General features: G+C 38.8%; 6 protein-coding genes across 7 annotated transcripts; 4 read left to right on the top strand and 2 right to left on the bottom strand.

The window, feature by feature from the left end:
• Positions 1 to 459: 459 nt before the first annotated feature.
• Positions 460 to 1,974, bottom strand: LOC149937564 (mpv17-like protein 2). Its single transcript, XM_090181484.1, has 2 exons — positions 1,828 to 1,974; positions 460 to 1,132 (listed from the first exon to the last, which is right to left on the bottom strand). Exon 2 carries the CDS (start codon positions 1,098 to 1,100, stop codon positions 495 to 497), a length of 606 nt encoding a protein of 201 aa, XP_090037610.1. The 5' UTR covers positions 1,101 to 1,132; positions 1,828 to 1,974; the 3' UTR covers positions 460 to 494.
• Positions 1,975 to 9,095: 7,121 nt separating this feature from the next.
• LOC149937563 (speckle-type POZ protein B-like) lies at positions 9,096 to 11,512 on the bottom strand. 2 transcript variants are annotated; one of them, XM_090181665.1, is made up of 2 exons: positions 11,330 to 11,512; positions 9,096 to 10,310 (listed from the first exon to the last, which is right to left on the bottom strand). In XM_090181665.1, the coding sequence occupies exon 2, from the start codon at positions 10,304 to 10,306 to the stop codon at positions 9,314 to 9,316; it is 993 nt and encodes a 330-aa protein (XP_090037791.1). In that variant the 5' UTR covers positions 10,307 to 10,310; positions 11,330 to 11,512; the 3' UTR covers positions 9,096 to 9,313. The 2 variants fall into 2 exon arrangements, with proteins under 2 accessions (XP_090037791.1, XP_090037790.1); XM_090181664.1 differs by having other exon boundaries at positions 9,097 to 10,321.
• Positions 11,513 to 14,897: 3,385 nt separating this feature from the next.
• Positions 14,898 to 16,238, top strand: LOC149937562 (uncharacterized). Its single transcript, XM_090153838.1, has one exon. It carries the CDS (start codon positions 14,898 to 14,900, stop codon positions 16,236 to 16,238), a length of 1,341 nt encoding a protein of 446 aa, XP_090009964.1.
• A 69-nt stretch (positions 16,239 to 16,307) lies between these two features.
• On the top strand, positions 16,308 to 17,096 carry LOC149937561 (uncharacterized). Its single transcript, XM_090153837.1, has one exon. It carries the CDS (start codon positions 16,308 to 16,310, stop codon positions 17,094 to 17,096), a length of 789 nt encoding a protein of 262 aa, XP_090009963.1.
• Positions 17,097 to 17,190: 94 nt separating this feature from the next.
• Positions 17,191 to 17,544, top strand: LOC149937560 (uncharacterized). Its single transcript, XM_090153836.1, has one exon. It carries the CDS (start codon positions 17,191 to 17,193, stop codon positions 17,542 to 17,544), a length of 354 nt encoding a protein of 117 aa, XP_090009962.1.
• On the top strand, positions 17,541 to 19,595 carry LOC149937559 (uncharacterized). Its single transcript, XM_090153835.1, has one exon. It carries the CDS (start codon positions 17,541 to 17,543, stop codon positions 19,593 to 19,595), a length of 2,055 nt encoding a protein of 684 aa, XP_090009961.1.
• The last annotated feature ends 353 nt before the right edge of the window (positions 19,596 to 19,948 follow it).

The following is a 19,948-nucleotide window of genomic DNA, read 5'->3' as shown; positions in this document are numbered from 1 at the left end:
GGAAAAAAACAAGTAATATTAACTACCTAGTAATATTAAAGGGCGAATTACCTACAACGCTTTCGTCACGGAAAACGACAACAATTTTAGGGTTTACCTACGCAAAAAAGCACTTAGCAGAACCGAAAATCTCAAAAATCACAGGAGGGAGCATCTTTCCATAATAATATATATTCAAAATATGTATAAAAGTAGCAGGCACTGTTCAGTTCTTAAATATAAATTGAATCCCGCAATTTTGCACGCGGTCCCTAAAATAAAATAAAAATACCATGCGATCTTATCCTTAACAGTACAGTAAAACATGACATGTTTATGTTAGTTTTTTTCGGACCTCCCGTATTTTAAAGAATCACCTATAGGAACACTTTGGAGGGTCACTGAGACTAGATTGTATTCCCTTTAGTTCACAATAATACCAATGCAATTGAAATAATATAAAATTTATTTACTGTAACGAAAATTAACATTTAGCTGCATACAGCTATAATAAGTTAATCACTTTTGATATTATTATCTTTCTTTGGGTTATATCTATACTTTATGTAAGGTGAGTATATATCAAACCCTAAAGAGATTGTCGTATCAAAAAGTACCCGGTATCGAGTAGGAAGAACGTAGAAATTAAAGACTTGAGCCGGAGGCCAAATGAGCCATTCGGCTATGTATATTTGAGAACCTTTCTCGAGTAACTCTTCTTTGATTATTTCCTTGCAAGAGCCTTCGAGAAGTCCCAATGTCGCGAAATAAACGGAGATCCAAAGCGGAGAAAACAGCACTTGGTCTAAGAGCACCTTCTTGATGACAATGCGGAATGCTCTTCCTGGAAGGTAGCGATCTAAGAAATTGTACCAATAATGGCAAGTGACGCCAGTCGTCAATCCAGCGAGAGTCATGTGAACGGTCCTTTTTGATTGGTAGTTCGGCAAATGTCCCATTAGAATGTCATAGTGCTGCTGTATTAAATCTCCAGTAGCGCCCATCGCCATGGAGACGGTACAATTCGTCAACAATAAATATTTTCCGAATAGTTGCTTCCCGCAATGGGTAGCCTTTAACGTGACCAGCCGGACTCCCCTGCTAAATATAGTCGTTGCCATTTTTCAACCTTTTTCCTGTTTAATGTGAAAACCTAAAACGAAAGTTGTACATATGAAGGACACACGAAATCGAAATTCATGTTTGGACAATAGTACATCAGTTAAGTTTAACAACCTACGATTATCTATTTCGTCGTCGCGTACCCTTCTTTAAAAACAAAATTTAAATATTTTGTTAAGACGCATGACGTCTATTAGCTTAACTATTTCGAGGACGAAACTATCGAAACGCCCAGAAGCCCTAGGCGCAATTTAATTATAAGGCCCCATAAGTAAAAGTTATTTTTATTTTATTTTTTGCTGTTATGTTTGGGGTCCCTTGAAGCGATGAGGCGTTCATAAATGGGTAATCCGCAACTGGAGTAGAGAAAAGAAAAATGAACTCTGTAGTTTGCGTTAAATTAAAACGAAATAACGTACTGTATAGTTAAATATCAGCGTTTTTAATATTAATTGGCGACTTGTTAAACATTTACATAATAATGCGATTTTTAGAAAAAAAAATACCGGAAATTTCCGTTGTTTTGTGTTACGTCGAACCATTTGCGAAATTAAGCACTTGATTTGAAACTCCGCCAAAACTAGGCATGCCTCGCCCACGACCGGCTTTTATTACTTACTTCTGCTTTAAGCGCCTTATGTAGGTTATTTTCCTACTTAAATTATCCCTTAAAATCGTAAGTACTACAAAAATTCGAATAAAATGAAACAAATATTAATTTCTAACCTTTTAAAGGCGGTCAACTTGGCTGACGGTAGATTCAAGTTTTTTTAAACCTACCAACTAATTTGGCGACTAGCATTAGCATCGTTGCCAAAGATCCCTAGATAAATATTTCCCACAACATTTTGGTTAGCTGTTTTTTATAACGCATCGCTAAGGGGCCAAAGACCAGTTTGGAAGGTGGAGGGCGAGGGGGTAGCGACTAGCATTTTCAACTTACACCATACTAAATATTTTTCAATACTACGAATATATTACGAGATTCTCTACAATTCAAATATTACGATACTTCCAGATATTAAACGATACTTCCAGATATTAAACGATACTTCCAGATATTAAACGATATTTTCAGATATTATAAGATACTTTCAGATATTATAAGATACTTTCAGATATTACTTGATACTTTTAGATATTATACGATACTTTCAGATATTACATGATACTTCGAATATATTTTCAGATATTACATAATACTTCGAATATACTTTTAGATATTACATAATACTTCGAATATACTTTCAGATGTTACATAATACTTCGAATATACTTTCAGATATTACGTGATACTTCGAATATACTTTCAGATGTTACATGATACTTCGAATATACTTTCAGATATTATACGATACTTTGAATATGCTTCCAGATATTACATGATACTTCGAATATACTTCCAGAATTTCACCATACCATTTAAACGATATTACACCAAAACTTGCAGGTATTACATGGTTGAAACATGAATTTCATATGTAATAGCGCTATATCGAGATGTTATTATGAATGTGTTATTGTTTCAGTAATAGACCTACATGTATCACGCTTACTTGGAACAACACTATCTGCGAGCCTGCAATATAATAACTTATCATATTAGCTTGTTCATTAGCCAAAGAGGACTCCATCGTCATGATATCGAGTTTTTAACCGGCATCAATTGGGTGAAATAATTCCCCAATAAGAATTTTGGATATAAGAGAACTCGCGACGAAAGCCAAAAGATTAGACTACACCGAAGAGCCCCCACATATCAAGAATTCCTAACCTCGCTACTACCGGTACTCATCGTATACCTACGGTAATTATCAATATTACATGTAATAGAAATATTAGTAGAATTTATCGATTTTGCAAATCCAATGAAATACTACATGGGTATTCTTAATAATCGATATACTTCACGAATTATTACGAATATTATCATTATTTCATCTCTGATTACGTTTAATACACGATATTACACCTACTTACTACACGTAGTCGTTATCCTATCGGTGGGGGTGCAAGGAAACTCGAAACTACTGAGACGTGAGTCGGTAGGGGAACACAAGAGCTGTGAATCCCTTTTTAAAGGCAAAAACGTCACAGATTTTTACCTCTTTTTACCTATTTATATTTATATTCAGTTAAGGTGATAATTTACAATATCATTGTATGCCATTTTTGACTGTTTAACACTTTTGGGTTTTAAAATTAACTACGTGGATTAAGCTATCGTGTAACCGGCTTTATCAAGTCACACAAACATGGCATTCTAATTAGTGATTTTCTAGGGCTTATGTGAACTATATAATTATAGATTAGCATTGAAACAGTTTTCAATAGACAATTTTTAATGCAATTTTGAACCGATTTACGGATTTAGTCATTCTGCAGTGAGCTATTCACGACACACACTGTACTGGAGGCGATGACCTTAAGTTTTCCAATTTTAATAGATTTTCTTACACATTTACATGGCAAAATATTAAATTATTACTTTCGTTTTTTTACAAAAGTGCCAAGTTAAATCAATCAAATGATTGTACAGAAGCCGCTTCAAGCCGATTTTGACAAACGCAATACCAAAAATTACAGTATCGTGGAGTTTTAGTAATTGTCGCGGTAGTCTCACTATGAAAGGCCAATTTAAATTCGAGTCGAATTTTTGAAATGCTATCCTGGCCCTTTAAATTATACTCTGGCCATCGCTTTCCTAAGAATAAAAACATATCTACTAAACAAAACTTTTAAATCAATGGATATAGAATGACGTTGTTATCTAAATTTAGAAAAATGAAAAATTGTTATATTATAGAATTAGTTTGTTATATTATATTCGTGGGGGGCCATGTTTATAAAATTAATAATAATCAGCTAAGCTAATACGCCTGCTTATACTCAACAATAGTTTTGGGTCGCGGATAGGAATAAAATTAAGGGCAGACCCTTAAGGTAATGCACATACCATTTGTTGGGGTCGAAACGAATATAAAATATTTTTTTTTCTAGCCACGTGACGTGGCGTCGCTAGGGTGTTTTAGGCGGCGCTTGAGCCACCTGTAAAATTTCTGAAGCGCCACCTAAAATTTCCGAAAAGCGCCTCCTAAAATTCCCAATTTTTCCAATTCACTTATTTATTTATTTAATATCATGAAATAACAACTGCAAAGCCAAAGGTTGGCTTTTGTGCAGAAAAACCAAAAAAAGAGATATAAGAGTACAATAAAGAACATATTTTAAAAATCTACAGAGGGACAATTTTCAGCGGAAAATTTGATAATTATTCTCGGTTACAATATCGTTGTTGAAAAGTTTCTTCGAACTTAAAAATGGGCTCCCCCCTCCCCCATATCACTCATTAATAATTAATATTAATATTACTTTTCATTTTTAATACTAGTTTTTGTTGTTGTTCTGCTAGTATTATTTTTAAAGTAACAAAAGTGTATTCTTTGTATGTGGTTGAGCTCCCCTGAACCGAGCCGTCCTGTTTTAAAAGGACGCATTTTTCTGTACGCAAACCGATTAATAAATTCATTCATTCATTCACGCCCCTGACCAGTGCTTATGGCTTAAGCGCCACCAGTTTTGAAATCCTGGTGACGCCACTGGCCACGTCAAATACCGATTCAATATTTAAGACGTCGAATATTTTGGAACGAACAAACAAAGCCAGTTAACTAAGTATTATTTCGATTACCAAATAATTCGACTTATTTGGTTTTACAGTTTGTTTTTTTGGCTAAAATTCCAAAACATGTCAAGGCTAAATAATCTAGCTAATAAGATACCTAACAGCTGTCTGAGCAGCGCCACAACAAGAGACACTATCCACCACTTTCATTTGATGACCTCAAAACACAACAATCGAAAAACGTAGCTATTATTCGATCAGTTTTGCAAATGTTTTGTAATACGAGCCCTCGTACCATATTATAACAAAAACAGTTCTTCGAACTGAAAAAGCAGTTTAGAGCTCGTTATAGGTGCAGCCTTAAAGGGACATATATTATTTTTATTGTTGATTAATATGTCAAATTCATTGAAAGTATTAAAAAAATATTCCTGTGAACAAAAGAATGACGTCATTCAGCCTTTCCCAAAAAGGTATCCATATTTATATTTATTTCCTTCCCTACACATTTAACATAAAATTTTAAAAATTATTATGTATTATTTATTTATTTATTGCAGTAATCTGCAACAAAAAATAAAATAATAATAATAATAATAATAAATTTTAAAATTTTAATGTTAAATGTGTAGGGAAGAAAATAAATATAAACCAGTTGGCAAGCAAAATATACCTCTCCTCGGAAGAATGGTCCCTAGTGGTATTAAATTCTCGACACGACCCCCAAAGATATCTCCGCAATTCAGAGTTATTTACGAAAAACGTATTCTCGGTTCAAACCCTGCCCGGTATAAAATTTTAATTTTAATTTAAATAATTGAGACGAAACAATCGAGTTTAATTTATTCAGAATATTATAAATTAAGTAGTTACAACAGCGAGTTAGACTTACTAAAACAATGCACAATTGAATTTAACCCTTTTTACAGTACATGTTTATCAGTTGAATATAATACTAAGCAAATTTTAATGAAAGAAATATCTACAGATGGTATTTGTATTTTTCTCGCTTACGAAATACTTGCCGCATCTTTAACGCTCATTTTATTTCAACACTCGTAGACTTCCAGTTGACGTTGTGACACATACCGCATGAAAAAGACCAATGCCGTCCAATTTCCAATATCATATAATGACTCGCACACCCAGGAAATCATTGACTGCGTTAGAAATCGTAGATATCCAAATATCCACACCAAATATATTTACAAGAAGCAAAAACCTTATCATCAACAAAGCACAGAGAACCACTTGACTAACCGCCAGCTCTTAAAGCAATTAACGTTAAATTATCTCCTTTGAATTAACACAACTATATATAGGTCGTTAAGAATACCCGTAAATAAATAACAAAAAAACTAACAAAGTGGACCACCCACAGGGTCTACCCTTTAACTCTCTTATCTCGGCTGACTGCGCTAAAACAAGATTTAACCTTTAAAAAAACCAGATTAGGCCTTCATAAATTCATTAATAAAAAAGACTTTATTACCTATTATGCTTACGATGCGTGTCTTAATTTCAGTAAAACTAAGGAGCTATCGGTGGTTCTGTGGTAGAGCGCTTGACTGCCAAGCCGAATGGTTTGGGTTCGAAACCTGGGTGGCGCATTTGTTTTTAATCAATAGAGAAACGCTAAATTAGAATTTCTTCGATGCAATAATTTCAATTTCAATTAAACCAAAATTTCGTACTCTATTAAATACGCTTCCGATAAAGCTGAAGGTCTAATTTTCAATAAGGCGTAACAAGTGTCGGTGGTTCTGTGGTAGAACGTCCGCATGTCAAGCAGGAGGTCTCGGGTTCAAATCCCGCCCGATGCGATCGCAAATTGATACTAAGACGAAAACCGTTTACGACTGGTGGAAACCCTGCCATTGGACGTTGAGAGGTAGCATTACACTCAGCACTCGGTCCGTCCCAAAGTCATTAAGAAGAAGTTGGAGAGAAAACGCCCATATAGACACAACAGACTCAACATGCATAATCATCAGAACACAACAAATTCAACACTCACAACCTACGCATAAACATTACAAAAACGTAATACACCAAACCGTCACGACGGTGAGCGAAAAAACACCATCCAAACCAAACCGCAAATGCATCCGTTAACGCTCACCGTCGCACGGTGGTTTTGCCAACCCTTTGAGAAACTGCGAACGCAGTGATTACACTTTGCACCGAAAATGCGAACGCGTTCGCAGGCCTGACAGACAGACCCACAGACAGACACGGTGGTTGTATGACCCCTCCTAGGGGACTTTGTCTTATACATGTAAATTTGGGAGGGGCTCAAAATTAGTTTTTTAATCTTATACGCCTCTTGGTTCTTATTTGATTGTTAAATTAGCGATATTGGGTAAGAGCACGTTGAGACCAATCGAATGATACCAATATCAGGTCCTTTCAATTTTCAAGGTCACCGGATGTGACGTCACGTGGTTCTTATTTCCGGAAAGCCCCCACTTTGGCCCGTTAGACAAACAGTTCTTAGTTACAAATCACTAACCTAATTAAAAAATATATTGACCCACCGTGTACCTTATCACATGCTTATTTTCTCATGGGATCTTGGACTATTACAATATATGCCCATTTATGAGAAGTTTATGATTTGTTCTCTCCAAATAACAACAGCCATTTTCCTGATTGACAGACAGTCTGAAACCAAAACCATCCCAACAAGATTTAAAAAAGAAAACATAAATTCTGAAACCATTCATTCGGTTTTCCCCCGAGTTCTTCGGTTTCCCCTTCCATAAAAACTTGTCGAGGTTAACGGTAATAGTTAGTGTAGGGAGCTGTTGGCTCGCGTGGCATGAAGGGCTTGCCACCACCCTCCTTCGCATTGTATCCCGTCCACCTGTTTAAAGGCATTATAAGTCGCTAGATGACTTGGGCCTAAGGTGGTGCCTTGGGTATTAGAATAGCTAATTATTATTATTATTATTATGGCGCATTAACCGCCACACCTTATTTTTTTTCGCGCATTGTCAAGTTGAGGTCAAAACTAAGAAAATACAAAACACACACTAAAAATCTAAGAAAATACCATACTACTCTCTAATGTGTTATAAAGAAATAAATGAAAATTTAAAGAATAATACCAACGTAAAAAAATTAATTCCGAAACTCCAAGTAGAGGGTGCATTAACCGTCAATTTTCGAAATTGTACTGCACCGTGTCGAAGTCGAGGTCAAAACTATATGAAAAATGTTTTCTAAACAAAATACATACTTTCAAATGTGTTTTAAAGAAGTATATAAAATTCAAAGGTTAGTACTATCGCAAAAAAGTAAAACAACCTTACTAATTTTTTTTTCATAAAGGTAGGATTCGAGCTCACAATCTCTTGATTGTCACCTACGTCAAGGGTGCCTACCTTTTAAACCCGTGCCCGAAGAGATGGAGACAAACGCGGCCACTAGCCGGCTACCAAGCAGCGCCCGCTCTCTTCGTAATTTTCGATGTTTCAAATACTTCCTTTTGGACGATGTTAACTAATTAATTAGTAAAAAGTGTATATCAAAGGAGATGCTCCGAAATGCAAGGAATCCAAATCGGGTCTCAAAAGTAAAATCGGGCGTGTGGTTGATTTTATAATCACCGGCAAAAATAACGAGTTTCAATTCGAGGATCAGTCCCGATTGTCCTCACGTTAAGTTGACGTGTCGCGGATTCCCCCGTTTCGGGTAGCATCGAAAAGCATTCTATAAAATTCAGCGGGTTTTTCAGGCGGAGGGAAAAGTGAGCTCTAAGTACTCCGTACAATAATTTCTACTACACTTTTAGAATATTCGTCTATTCGATCTAGAAAAACGAATATTAGATAACATTTTGAAGGTCTATTCAATTTGGTATTCTATCGAATTATTTAGTGTACCATTATATTTTTCACAGCCGAAGAAACCCTTGTGAATGTCACGATTTACGTGTAAGTCATTTTTGGACAAGTTTCCCTGCCATTGGTTTTTTTTAATAGTATCTATTTTGGAGAATAAACTAAGACGTGATTTGTTCTGAATAATCTAGTTAATGTTTTAATAAACGTTAAGTTTGACAAACAATCCAAAACCATACAATTTGACAAACAATCCAAAACTAGAGGTCGGGGACGGTTAATCATTATCCATGATTAAATTGATTTTTTTCGGGAAAAAAATGTAAACAAAGAAATTTTCCGGTTAATATTTCGGAAAATGATTAAAAAACATGTATTATTGGGAAAATTTGAGCTTTTTATCGAAAAAAACTTCGTTTTTCCGTTTAATTTTACCAATTTATCAAAAAATTAATCGGATAATTCAGAAATATAAATTACTTGATCAAAACGTTTTACGAATAATTTTGAGAGCTTTATCTATTGAATAAAAGTTAACCATCCCCGACCTCTATCCAAAACCATAGTTTGACAATTTCAAAAGCAATTTTTGATGAGAATGTCGTAAAGTAAAGGAATGGGGTTTGTATTATTTTGTTAAATAGGTAATAACTAAGTTACGGCGGTGTCATGTGATGCAAGGAGAAGAGCTACCAGAAATTTAAGCACAAGAAATGAAAAAAAAAAACAATTATAATTATTGTTAATCCAAGTTATTAAGAAACACTAAGGCGGCGGTTCTTTTCAGTTTCTTGGCAGCGTGGGTCTCGGCAAAAATGAACAATTCGGTGGCGTTCTTCGAGTCCGTCAATTTGACAAGCGAGTCTTCGCAGTGTCGTCGTAGAGCCTCGATGTCATACATATCCGCGATACGGAGCAGATTCTGGTACGTCTGACACAAACCCACAGAATCCATCCTCCCCAAGTACAGGTATTCCAGCAAACCTTTGAGGGTGTCAGCGTCCATTTCTTTGCTCAAATCGACCATGTTGTCCAAGTTTTCCTTCATTTCGTGTTGAAACATGGCGTTGAAGTACGAGCAACTGGCCGCTAGGACGTTTTTATGACACTTCAATTCAGTAGCACCCGATTTCAACACCACGTCCGAATAGAGGCCTTCATCGAACAACCTTCTAAGCACGGGCGAACATTCATTCGAGTCAACGACACTGGCCGGACCCTGTACCGTTTTCACAGTAATGGAAGGTTGCGCGTGAAACACTTTACCGGTACACAGAAGGGTCAAGTGGCCCATTGGCAAGTATAAATCTTTTTCATCTTCAATGGTGCTCCTCTCGATCAGATAAGGATCTCCGAAACCATTTATTTGTAACAATTTTTCAGCAGTGGCGTCGACGCGATGGTTTACCAATAAATTGCCAGCTCTACCCATTATAGAGAACTGGGCAAACGCTGAGACGCATTCTAATTCTTTGGGAATGTCCACGACTTGAAGGAAGGCAGAAATGAATACGTATTTCTCTTCGCGAGGGTATAAACGCATAACGATTTTTTCGCCACAATGAGTGCTGCATTCAATTTTCGGTGTTTCGATGCATTTGTCATTTGAACAGACGTGGTCCAGGAAGTTCCTGAACTTCACTTTCAGTCTAAAATCGTGTCCTCCATCCGGAGTGATCACTACCGTATTCCATTCTTCGTTGTTACCTGACATGGCAATCGACTTCAAGCTCATGGAACTGAGATGATTCTATAAGTGATAAGAAACCTGTAAGTGACCTACGCTTAACCTTGCTTAAAATACCTGTTGCTTTCTAAACAGTGACGTAGCCAAGATTTCGGCTCAGGAGGGGCACACAAATGATCCCCCTGTAGCTACGGTGCTGTTTCTGGTTAAGTGCTGAACCCCTTAATTGCCGAAGATTATTTTATTAATAATGAGGCTTTACAGTCGACATGAGAGCTACGTAACGGCCAATGCAACATTTTCGCCTACTAAGCAAACGATTTGTTATAATAAAAAAGCGTCTGCTTAGCAGACGAAAATTTGTGTATGGGGCTCTATGAAAAAGGCCCATTACATATGTAGCGTTCACTTCTATGTATTTTAAAACATTCGTTATTGCCAATGTTACATAAGTCCCTTAAATGCTACACTTGGGTTATTTTTATTACATCATTTCTTCACAGTGACGCTAATAAAGATGGAAATAGCATACCCGTCACCAAGTTTTATCATGCATACATTGTTTTCAATTCTCGCTAAGACTCTCTTTCCTTAAAATCTCGGTACAATGGTTACTACTCCCGGAGGTTCTATTGATTTGCCAATTGAATATCAAAATTGCAAAACATGAAAATAGTTTAAAATCGGCCCGATCCCGTAGGGAACACCCCTGTCCAGCGACCTCTACGAACCTCAGCGGAGGTAATACAATCGTACCTATTGCAAAATATAAATTAAATATTACCTAATAAAATATAGGAAATACAGGAGATTTCGCCGTCGGGTACTTTTTCCACGAAAAATTGGGAATTGGAAATAGTATTGTCGAAACAAAAATATTTTGTCGTCGGGTACCCTGTTTTATCTATAATACATTTGAGGCAGATTTGCACTATTAAGAAACTAGAAAAGTCCCAAGGTTACCTGCAGCCCTAATTCCTCTCCAAACCTTGGTTTCTACTAGCTATAAACGCTTTCACTTCGAAAGTGCTGAAGTTCCGTTTCGCTACATTAAAATAATAAAACGCTTACCTTGATTAAATAACCTGTTGGAATAAATGTTTTCTTGGCCAAAACATAAAGCCAAACCCAGGTTTATAAACGTCAATACACGAGCCGATAATTCCTCGACGACTCCGAACCCGTCTCGTCCAATAGCAAAGCACGTTTGAGCAGGAGGCGTGACTTTATGTTATCGTTCACCCTAAGTTTCAGCATGCTGATCTCAAGCCCACGCGCTCCTTACAAATGATCGAACGCAGTTTCGCTCTTTTGAAATGAAGATTCCGTCGACTTAAATACTTAGACAGGTCTTAGATAGCTCAGATTTCTGAGGTCATTGTGTGTGAGTGTATATTACACAACTTTATTTTACTAATTGACGGCAATAGTGACATAGAAGATTACATTGGCGATATAAATATTTGCCCAGCCACAGCTGAAATTGTAGGAGAAGCTGATGTGGCTAAAAATAAACGAAAAGCTATTACAGATAGGCTTAGGCTGCAAAGAGAAATAGTCGAGCAGTAAATGTTAAGTCATTTAATTACATGTAGCCTTTGTATTTACATATTGATTAAAGAATCAACAAGTTTTGTCAATACTTCGTTTTTGGTTTCTAGCTTCTTAAGAAGCTCAGTTTGAAAATTGTCCCATGATTTTTTTAAACAACTTTATGAACAAATTTAATAAAATAAATTAAATATACCATACCTCTTATTATTCTGTCGTGGTCTACTTGTCGGACAGCAATTAAATATGTTTCGTTATCTTTATCGCACAATGCGATTTCTACTAACTTTTCTGGAACATCCAACTCCAACCATGTGTTTATGACTTATAACACGTCACAAGACCAAAAAACCGATCAAAATGGCTCACCGCTGAGTGTTGTGACGTCAGTTTCTGTCACCGGTAAAAATAAAAATCGCGTTCAGTATGTGTTAAAACTCTGGGTTTGTAATTCTAATTGAATTTAATTTTAGGTAAAACTTAATGTAGGACAAAATTTAAAGTATAGTAATGCTAGGAAAAACTAATAATAATTTGGTCTAAAATGACAAAATATTGTAAAATAGGCCCTTTGGCCTAAAAAGCCAAGAGTCATAAAATAGAGTGGTGGCGGATGGGGAACGATCGAGGATTGCTATTGTCCCGAGTGCAGTTTTACTCATTAAAGTAAACTTGGGCCCAGAGCAGCACCAAGCCCATTTATGACACGCGGGCTCTTTGAGGAAATACCGAAAAATCGCCTCGATAAAAGAGAGAGGGACAATGGGATCCTCCTCGGTTCTGTTCCCGGCCACCATGTTCAAAAACTTGCCTCCAGTTGGAGAAAGTGGCGCTGTAAAAAAGGAATAGCGGGCAGTTGAAATGTGAGACTGGTCGAGAACAGATCTCCTTATTATTTTGTAACTTTACGAATTTTTGCTTCTCTAAAATAAATTGTTGTTGTTTAACCCGTCTTTATTTTAATCCAGTAACAGTCTCTATATGAGAATCGTTGGTTTTTCAGTCGCTAGCGATTCTAAAATCTAAAAGGACTCTCCCTAGTAAATTTAACTTTAACGAGAAAATTAAACGCCACGGTTAGGGTTTTTTCATGGTGCCGAACCCGGGAATCATAGCGGACTAACGAACTAGGTAAATCGAACTTGGAAACGGAAAAGCGGGTTTTTGGACTTCCGCGCAGTTGCCAAAAATTGGACGTCGGTATCGGATAAATTTATAACGGAATAATAAATAGTATAAAAAACGGAAAGTGACGGAGATCTAGAATTGTTTGGGCAGCCTGTATATTTAAAAATGACGGATCGAGAACGGGCGAGAGAAGTGAAAATTCGCGGAACAATACGGACTGCAGCTAGTAACTTAGTTAATCAATTAGGATGATAAAATACGCGAAAAAGTAGATAAGTCCATAATTAAAAGGGATAATATAGCTAAATCCTAAACAAATTTGAAGAAAATTAAAAACTTACTAATAACTCGTACCGATAGGTCTTCGAGCAACGCGAAACTCGGATCAAATAGATCTTCGAGTAATAAACTAAATTAAAAATAAATAAAATAGCCAGAAATTCCAACGGTAGACCGGTTTCGACGTGCTATTGGGGGAAGCTAGTACTCCAATAGCGGACTTTGAAGACAAGCTAACGCTAATATCGAGAAAGGAGGAAGAATTACTACCCTTGGACGAGAAGATTTTAAAATTTACGGATAGTGACGCAGCCATAGATGAAGAGCTCACCAAGAAAGACGAATACCAAAACAAAATAATGTTGGCGAAGAATAGAGCGTCCAGGAGAATCAAGGAATTGGAACAAAGGGCACAAGCAGCAACAAGAGCAAATAACTCCAGAACTTCGTGTGGGGGAGGAAACTGCGCGAAAGGACAAGAGGATACGAGACTTCCGCCGCTGGTCTTGCCGAAGTTTAGCGGCGACGAGACCGAGTGGAATGGATTTTACAGTTTATTCGAATCTACGGTCGGTGAGAAAAATCTTTCTAAGGTACAAAAATTTAGGGGAGAGTTTCGTTTGGCCGACTTCTCATTTGGCCGACCACAAAATACACGTTACGCCGACTGTCCATTTGGCCGACTGCACATTTGTCCGACTGAGAAGTCGGTCATATGGACAGTCGGCCAAATGGACTGCTCATTTGACCGACTGTCCATTTGGCCGACTGAGAATTCGGCCAAATGGGCAGTCGGCCAAATGGACAGTGCATTAGACCGACTGCTCATTTTTCCGACTACTCATTTAGCCGACTGCTCGTTTGGCCGACTGCTCGTTTGGCCGACTACTCGTTTGGCCGACTACTCATTTGGCCGACTACTCATTTGGCCGACTACTCATTTGGCCGACTACTCATTTCGCCGACTGCTCATATGTCATTTAGACGATACTAGGTGCGTTTGGCTAGGTACTGTCCTCTAGGTCGCGTTTTAGAAGGCCCAGCTTGGTTATAAAGAACGGGGCTGGGGGGGGCGCCGGTCCGGCCCCCCAGCGCTCGAGCGAAGCGAGTGCGCGGCGCCGTCAGGCGCCAATGCTTAGAATACATTGCCCGTTCTATAAGTCAACCTAACACTAAAGACATAGATAAGGACAGGCTATAGTATAAGAGTCAGTGAAATGAGCAGTCGGTCAAATGAGCAGTCGTTCAAATGAGCAGTCGGCCAAATGAGCAGTCGGTCAAATGAGTAGTCGGCCAAACGAGCAGTCGGCCAAACGAGCAGTCGGCCAAACGAGCAGTCGGTCAAACGAGCAGTCGGTCAAATGAGTAGTCGGACAAATGAGCAGTCGGTCAAACGAGCTGCTCATTTGGCCGACCAGAATTTCAGCTAAAAGAGTAGTCGGCCAAAAGAGTAGTCGGCCTAATGAGTAGTCGGCCATATGGTCTGCTCATTTGGCCGACCGAAAAGTCGACCAAATGAGCTGTCGGCCAAATGGGCATTCGGACATATGAGCAGTCGGCCAAATGAAAAGTCGGTCAAATGAGGAGTCGGCCAAATGCGGAGTCGGCCAAATGCACCCCACCCAAATTTAGTTATCTTAAGACATTGTTAGAAGGGGATGCCTTAAAGGTATTAGGAGGAATGAAACCCTCAAATGAAAATTATGACGAAGCAATTGATTTGTTAAAGAGAAGGTTTGGGCGAGATGATATTTTCGGGTATGCCCATATGAAAAAATTATTAAAATTAGAACCCGTAAGCAGTTCTTCGGATTTGGTCGCCCTTCGCAATTTATACGACACGTGCAAAGTAAACATTAGGAGTTTGCGCGCTCTTGGCATCGATACCGCTGTTAATGGTACATTCCTTTGCCCTAAGCTAATAGGGTGTCTGCCACCAGACATTCGACTAAAATATACGGAATATAGAGGGGCATCGGCCGAGTGGGATTTGGACGGACTAATTAGCTTTTTGCGTAAACAAATTGAAATCAGGGAAACTTGTAAAATGCTCGGAGAAGTATACCAACCACAAAGGCGTGAAACTAAACAACCCGATCCACCGAAACGCGTAGATAATTTTAATAGATACAGCCGGTACGACACCAGACCCAAGAATGGTCATATGAGCGCGGCAGCGCTATCGAACAACGTAGTAGCTAAAGCCGTTTACTGCGTATTTTGTAAAGGGCCGTCGCACGCGTCAACGTCTTGCACCAAATATACGTTAGACGAGAAGTGGAACATAGTTAAGGAAGCCCGCCGTTGTTTTATCTGTTTAAAATTCAATCATGACTCCAGAAATTGCCAAGCTCAATACAATACTTGTAAAATTTGTCGTCGCGGGCATAGTACCGCGCTTTGCGAACGGAACGATGCGAATAAGAAATCAGTAGATACTTTTAAAAATGGAGCGACAAATACGCAATATAAACAGACAGAGCACACGGAGCCTAAGACCGTCGGAGTAGTCGGGACAATAGGGAAAGATAAGACTATACTTTTGCAAACAGCGAGAGCTATTGCGAAAAACCCCACGGATGAGAGAAAAGAAGAGATCCGCTGTCTTTTGGACGGGGGCAGCCAGGCTACGTTCGTGAAGGAAGAGATATCCCGTAGTTTAGGGCTCTCCGAGGTGGGCAGGCAATGGGGGACAATCCACAATTTTGGGAATGAAAACCCAGAGCGGGTAGAGAGAAGAAAAGTTAAATTAATTTTGGAAAATACTAGCTTCCCCGAAACAAAAATTGAAATAATCGCTATCGAGGTACCCTACTTATGTAATACAGTTACTACTATCAATTGTGGAAATATTGAAAAAATAATGGAAGAGCAAGGTTTACAGATGGCGGACGAGGCTAGCTACCAAACATTAACGTGTTCGAGCATTGGACTCCTTGTAGGAGCTGATTATTATTGGGAGATAGTTAGAGGGCAAATTAAAAGATTTGGAATATCAATGGTGGCTATTGAGACTCAATGAGGTTGGGCTCTTCAGGGGCCCACGCCGGACCCCAGTAATTCGGAATTTGGGAGTTTTGGCGTAACAGTTATGAATATCGGATTGGATAAAATAAATAAAAGATTACAGTCCTTTTGGGAGTTGGAAAGTTTAGGAATTAACCCCAAAGAAGAAGAAGATTTCGAAGGGCATCAAGTTTTTAAAAATTTTAGGGATAAATTGAAATTTGAAGATGGTAGATATAGTGTGAGCTTGCCGTGGATTAGGAGTAAAGAAGATTTGGCGGATAACTTCGGGGTAGCGACTAAAAGAATGGGAAGTTTAGTCAGGAAGTTTATGAGGGATCCAGTTTTCTATTCGGATTATAAAAGGGTTATAAATGAAAAATTACAAAATGGAATAGCAGCGGTAGTTCAGGAACCTCACATTCGCCCCGCGGGAACCTTTTATCAGCCCCACCAAGCGGTAAAAAGGGAAAACAGTTCTACCACTAAATTGCGGGTGGTTTTAGATGGAACTAGTCACGCCTACGGGACTCCTTCTCTTAACGAATGCGTAGCTAGAGGCCCAAACCTGTACCAAGACATGCTACAACTGCTACTAAGATTCAGACACCACAAAATAGCGATAACGGCCGATATAGAGAAGGCCTTCCTTCAGGTTGCGTTGGAGAGGGAAGACAGAGACAGTGTTCGTTTTTTGTGGGTTAAGGAAGATAATAACGGTAAAATTATTCCTAACGATTACACGGTGCTGTGCATGCAGCGAGTACCCTTTGGCTCAACATGCAGCCCGTTTCTTCTCGCGGCGACAATCATAACCCACGCTGATAAATATAAAGACAGCGATCCGGAAATATCAGACATATTAAAAAAATGATTTTTACGTGGACGACCTCGCAACGGGTGCGAAAGATGTACAGTCAGCCTACGACTTAGCAAAAAGAGCGTCGGAAATTATGGGAGAAGCTAACATGCGGCTTAGAAAATGGAACTCTAACTCGCCCGAATTGATGAAGAAGATAGGAGGGGAAGATAACGACACTGGGGTAGCAGTTAGGTTTGATAGAGAGGTCAATCCTAGTCAGAAAGTCTTAGGGCTACTTTGGAATCCGGAAGCCGATGTATTTACTTTTGACCTATCAAAATTAATGGAAATATTACAAGACGCACCCGCTACAAAAAGATTCATCCTAAGCGCAGTGTCTCAGGTATTTGATCCGATGGGATTTTTGTCTCCTTACACAGTCAGAGAAAAATTTATATTTCAAGCTTTATGGGCGATGACAGATAAATTAGATTGGGACGACAAAATTCCAGGTAAATGAGCGAAGAGTTTAGTCAGTGGTGCGCTGAGATGACCCATTTAAGTAAATTCAGGATCCCTAGATTCTATTATGGGCAAGGCGAAAAGGAATCGAACATTCAAATTCACTGTTTCACTGATGCCAGCGTAAAGGCGTATGCCGCCGTTGTTTACGCGCGCTACCAAACCAAAGATGGAAGGATAGGCGTCTCTCTCGTAACGTCTAAATGCAGAGTAGCTCCCTTGAAACCCCAGACACTGACATTACCGAGATTAGAGCTAATGGGTTGCATCTTAGTAGCTCGTCTAGTTAACGCGGTTGAACCAGTTTTCGGGAAAAACGGTGTCGAGATAAAAATGTGGACCGATTCGCAAATTGCTTTGTATTGGATCAAAATAAATAATTGGAAACCTTTCGTTCAAAATCGAGTGTCCGAAATTCAGAAATTCGTAGATCCTTCTTGTTGGCGACACGTCCCAGGGCTAGAAAATCCGGCGGACATACCGACCAGAGGAGCTAGGGTGAAGGACGTAATCAAGGGAAAGTGGTTAGTAGGCCCAGCTTGGTTGCGTCAAAACGAACATCAATGGCCTACCGAAAACTCCAAATTATGTAATGAAGAAGTAGAGGTGGAGCGTCGAAAAACAGTGATGGCAGTGACGTTGGACGCACCAACGGGAATTCAGAATATTATAGACCTAAAGAAATACAGCAGTATAACAAAGGTTTTTAGAATAACGGCTCTGATGACTAGATTTACCGAAAGGACTAGAAAAATAGATCGACGCGAGGGCCCAGTTACCGCCGAAGAAATAGCCAGGGCGGAGGAAAAATGGATTAGAGATATACAAAAAGAGGATTTCAAGGAAGAAACAGAGAGTTTAAGGGGAAATCGGAAGCTATCTAAACAATCAAGTATTATGACGTTGAAACCCAAGTTAAATGATCAGGGAATACTTTGCGTTGGAAGTAGATTAGGCGAGTCAGAATTTAGCTATAGTCAGAAATACCCGATAATTATTAACCAAAAGCAAAGGATTGCGGAATTATTAATGAGAAGAAGCCACGAAGAAATAATGCATGGTGGTATTCAGGCGACCATAACTCAGGTCAGAGAGATATATTGGGTCACCGCTGGCCGCCAATTAGCGCGAAAAATAGTAAAAGACTGTCTAATATGTAAAAAATTTACAGCAAAGCCGTGTGACGCAACCAGGGGTCAATTACCTCGCGAAAGAATAACGGAATCGCCACCGTTTACAGTTGTCGGCGTAGACTTCGCCGGACCCGTATTCGTGAAATCACCAGGAGGTCCAGTTAAATCTTACATTTGTTTATTTACATGCGCTGTGACGCGCGCGATTCATCTGGAACTGATACCGTTGTTGTCAGCTAACGAATTCTTACTAGCCTTTCGCAGAATGGTATCACGGCGTGGAATCCCTAACCTAATTGTTAGCGACAACGCAAAAACATTTAAACGCGCGAGCAAAGATCTACAGCTAATGTGGCGAAATCTTAACAGCGACGAAGTTAAGCAGTTTTTTGGAAATAAGGGAGTAGAGTGGAAGTTTATTGCGGAAAGAGCCAGTTGGTGGGGAGGCTACTGGGAGAGAATGGTGAGATCAACGAAAACGACCCTTAAAAAGGTTCTCGGTAAAGCTTCCCTCACTTATCCAGAACTGGAGACCCTGCTCACGGAGACCGAAGCCGTGATTAACGCGAGACCGATAACATACGTTTTTAATGACGCTCAAGAGCCAGAACCCCTGACCCCCTCACACTTTATTCTTGGAAAAAGGGGGACCTGTTTACCCCCACAGGGAAAGGATGATGCCGTTGCAGCTAACAATAACAGCGGAAAAAAGATGCTTATACGAGTTAAACATCGAGACGCGCTGATGACCAGACTTTGGAACCGTTGGCGTCACGAATACCTGTTGGAGCTGCCCAACGCCCATTACAGTAGCTTAGCTAAACGTGATGTAAAAATAAAGGTCGGGGACGTAATGATAGTACAAGATGACAAATTAATTACCGTGTCAAATGTGGAAACTGGGGCTGGTGACTAAACTTGTTGAAGGTCGCGAGACTCGTGAGGGATGTATTAGATCGTGTTGGGTACGAATGTCAACCGGCAGCGAAATCAGGCGACCAATCCAACTGCTTTATAAATTGGAGGTTACTAAGTAATAAGAAAATGAGGTTGTAAATACTTTGGTGTTGGTTGTAAAACTTTCATTGAATTGTTTTTTATTAATGTACATGCTAATGTTGTATTAGCGTATAGTGTTGTTATTTATGTATAACTGGTATGATGTATCGTAGGAAAGAAAAATTTCATTTTTTTTGTTATTCTTGATTTAAATTATCTCTGTGAACAATTCTAATTTGAATTCTTTATTGGACATTTATATTTCAGTAA

Source organism: Leiobunum rupestre, chromosome 7 (genome assembly GCF_980474605.1).
Source record: "Leiobunum rupestre chromosome 7, qqLeiRupe1.1.hap1, whole genome shotgun sequence".
NCBI lineage: Eukaryota > Metazoa > Arthropoda > Arachnida > Opiliones > Sclerosomatidae > Leiobunum > Leiobunum rupestre.
Note: the sequence above shows the minus strand (reverse complement) of the source record. Positions and strands in the feature narration are given on the sequence as shown.

What these genes read in the sequence shown, in the direction of transcription:
- LOC149937564 (XM_090181484.1), bottom strand. Translation starts at nt 1,100, where the DNA reads ATGGCAACGACTATATTTAGCAGGGGAGTCCGGCTGGTCACGTTAAAG.
- LOC149937563 (XM_090181665.1), bottom strand. Translation starts at nt 10,306, where the DNA reads ATGAGCTTGAAGTCGATTGCCATGTCAGGTAACAACGAAGAATGGAAT.
- LOC149937562 (XM_090153838.1), top strand. Translation starts at nt 14,898, where the DNA reads ATGAAACCCTCAAATGAAAATTATGACGAAGCAATTGATTTGTTAAAG.
- LOC149937561 (XM_090153837.1), top strand. Translation starts at nt 16,308, where the DNA reads ATGAATATCGGATTGGATAAAATAAATAAAAGATTACAGTCCTTTTGG.
- LOC149937560 (XM_090153836.1), top strand. Translation starts at nt 17,191, where the DNA reads ATGCGGCTTAGAAAATGGAACTCTAACTCGCCCGAATTGATGAAGAAG.
- LOC149937559 (XM_090153835.1), top strand. Translation starts at nt 17,541, where the DNA reads ATGAGCGAAGAGTTTAGTCAGTGGTGCGCTGAGATGACCCATTTAAGT.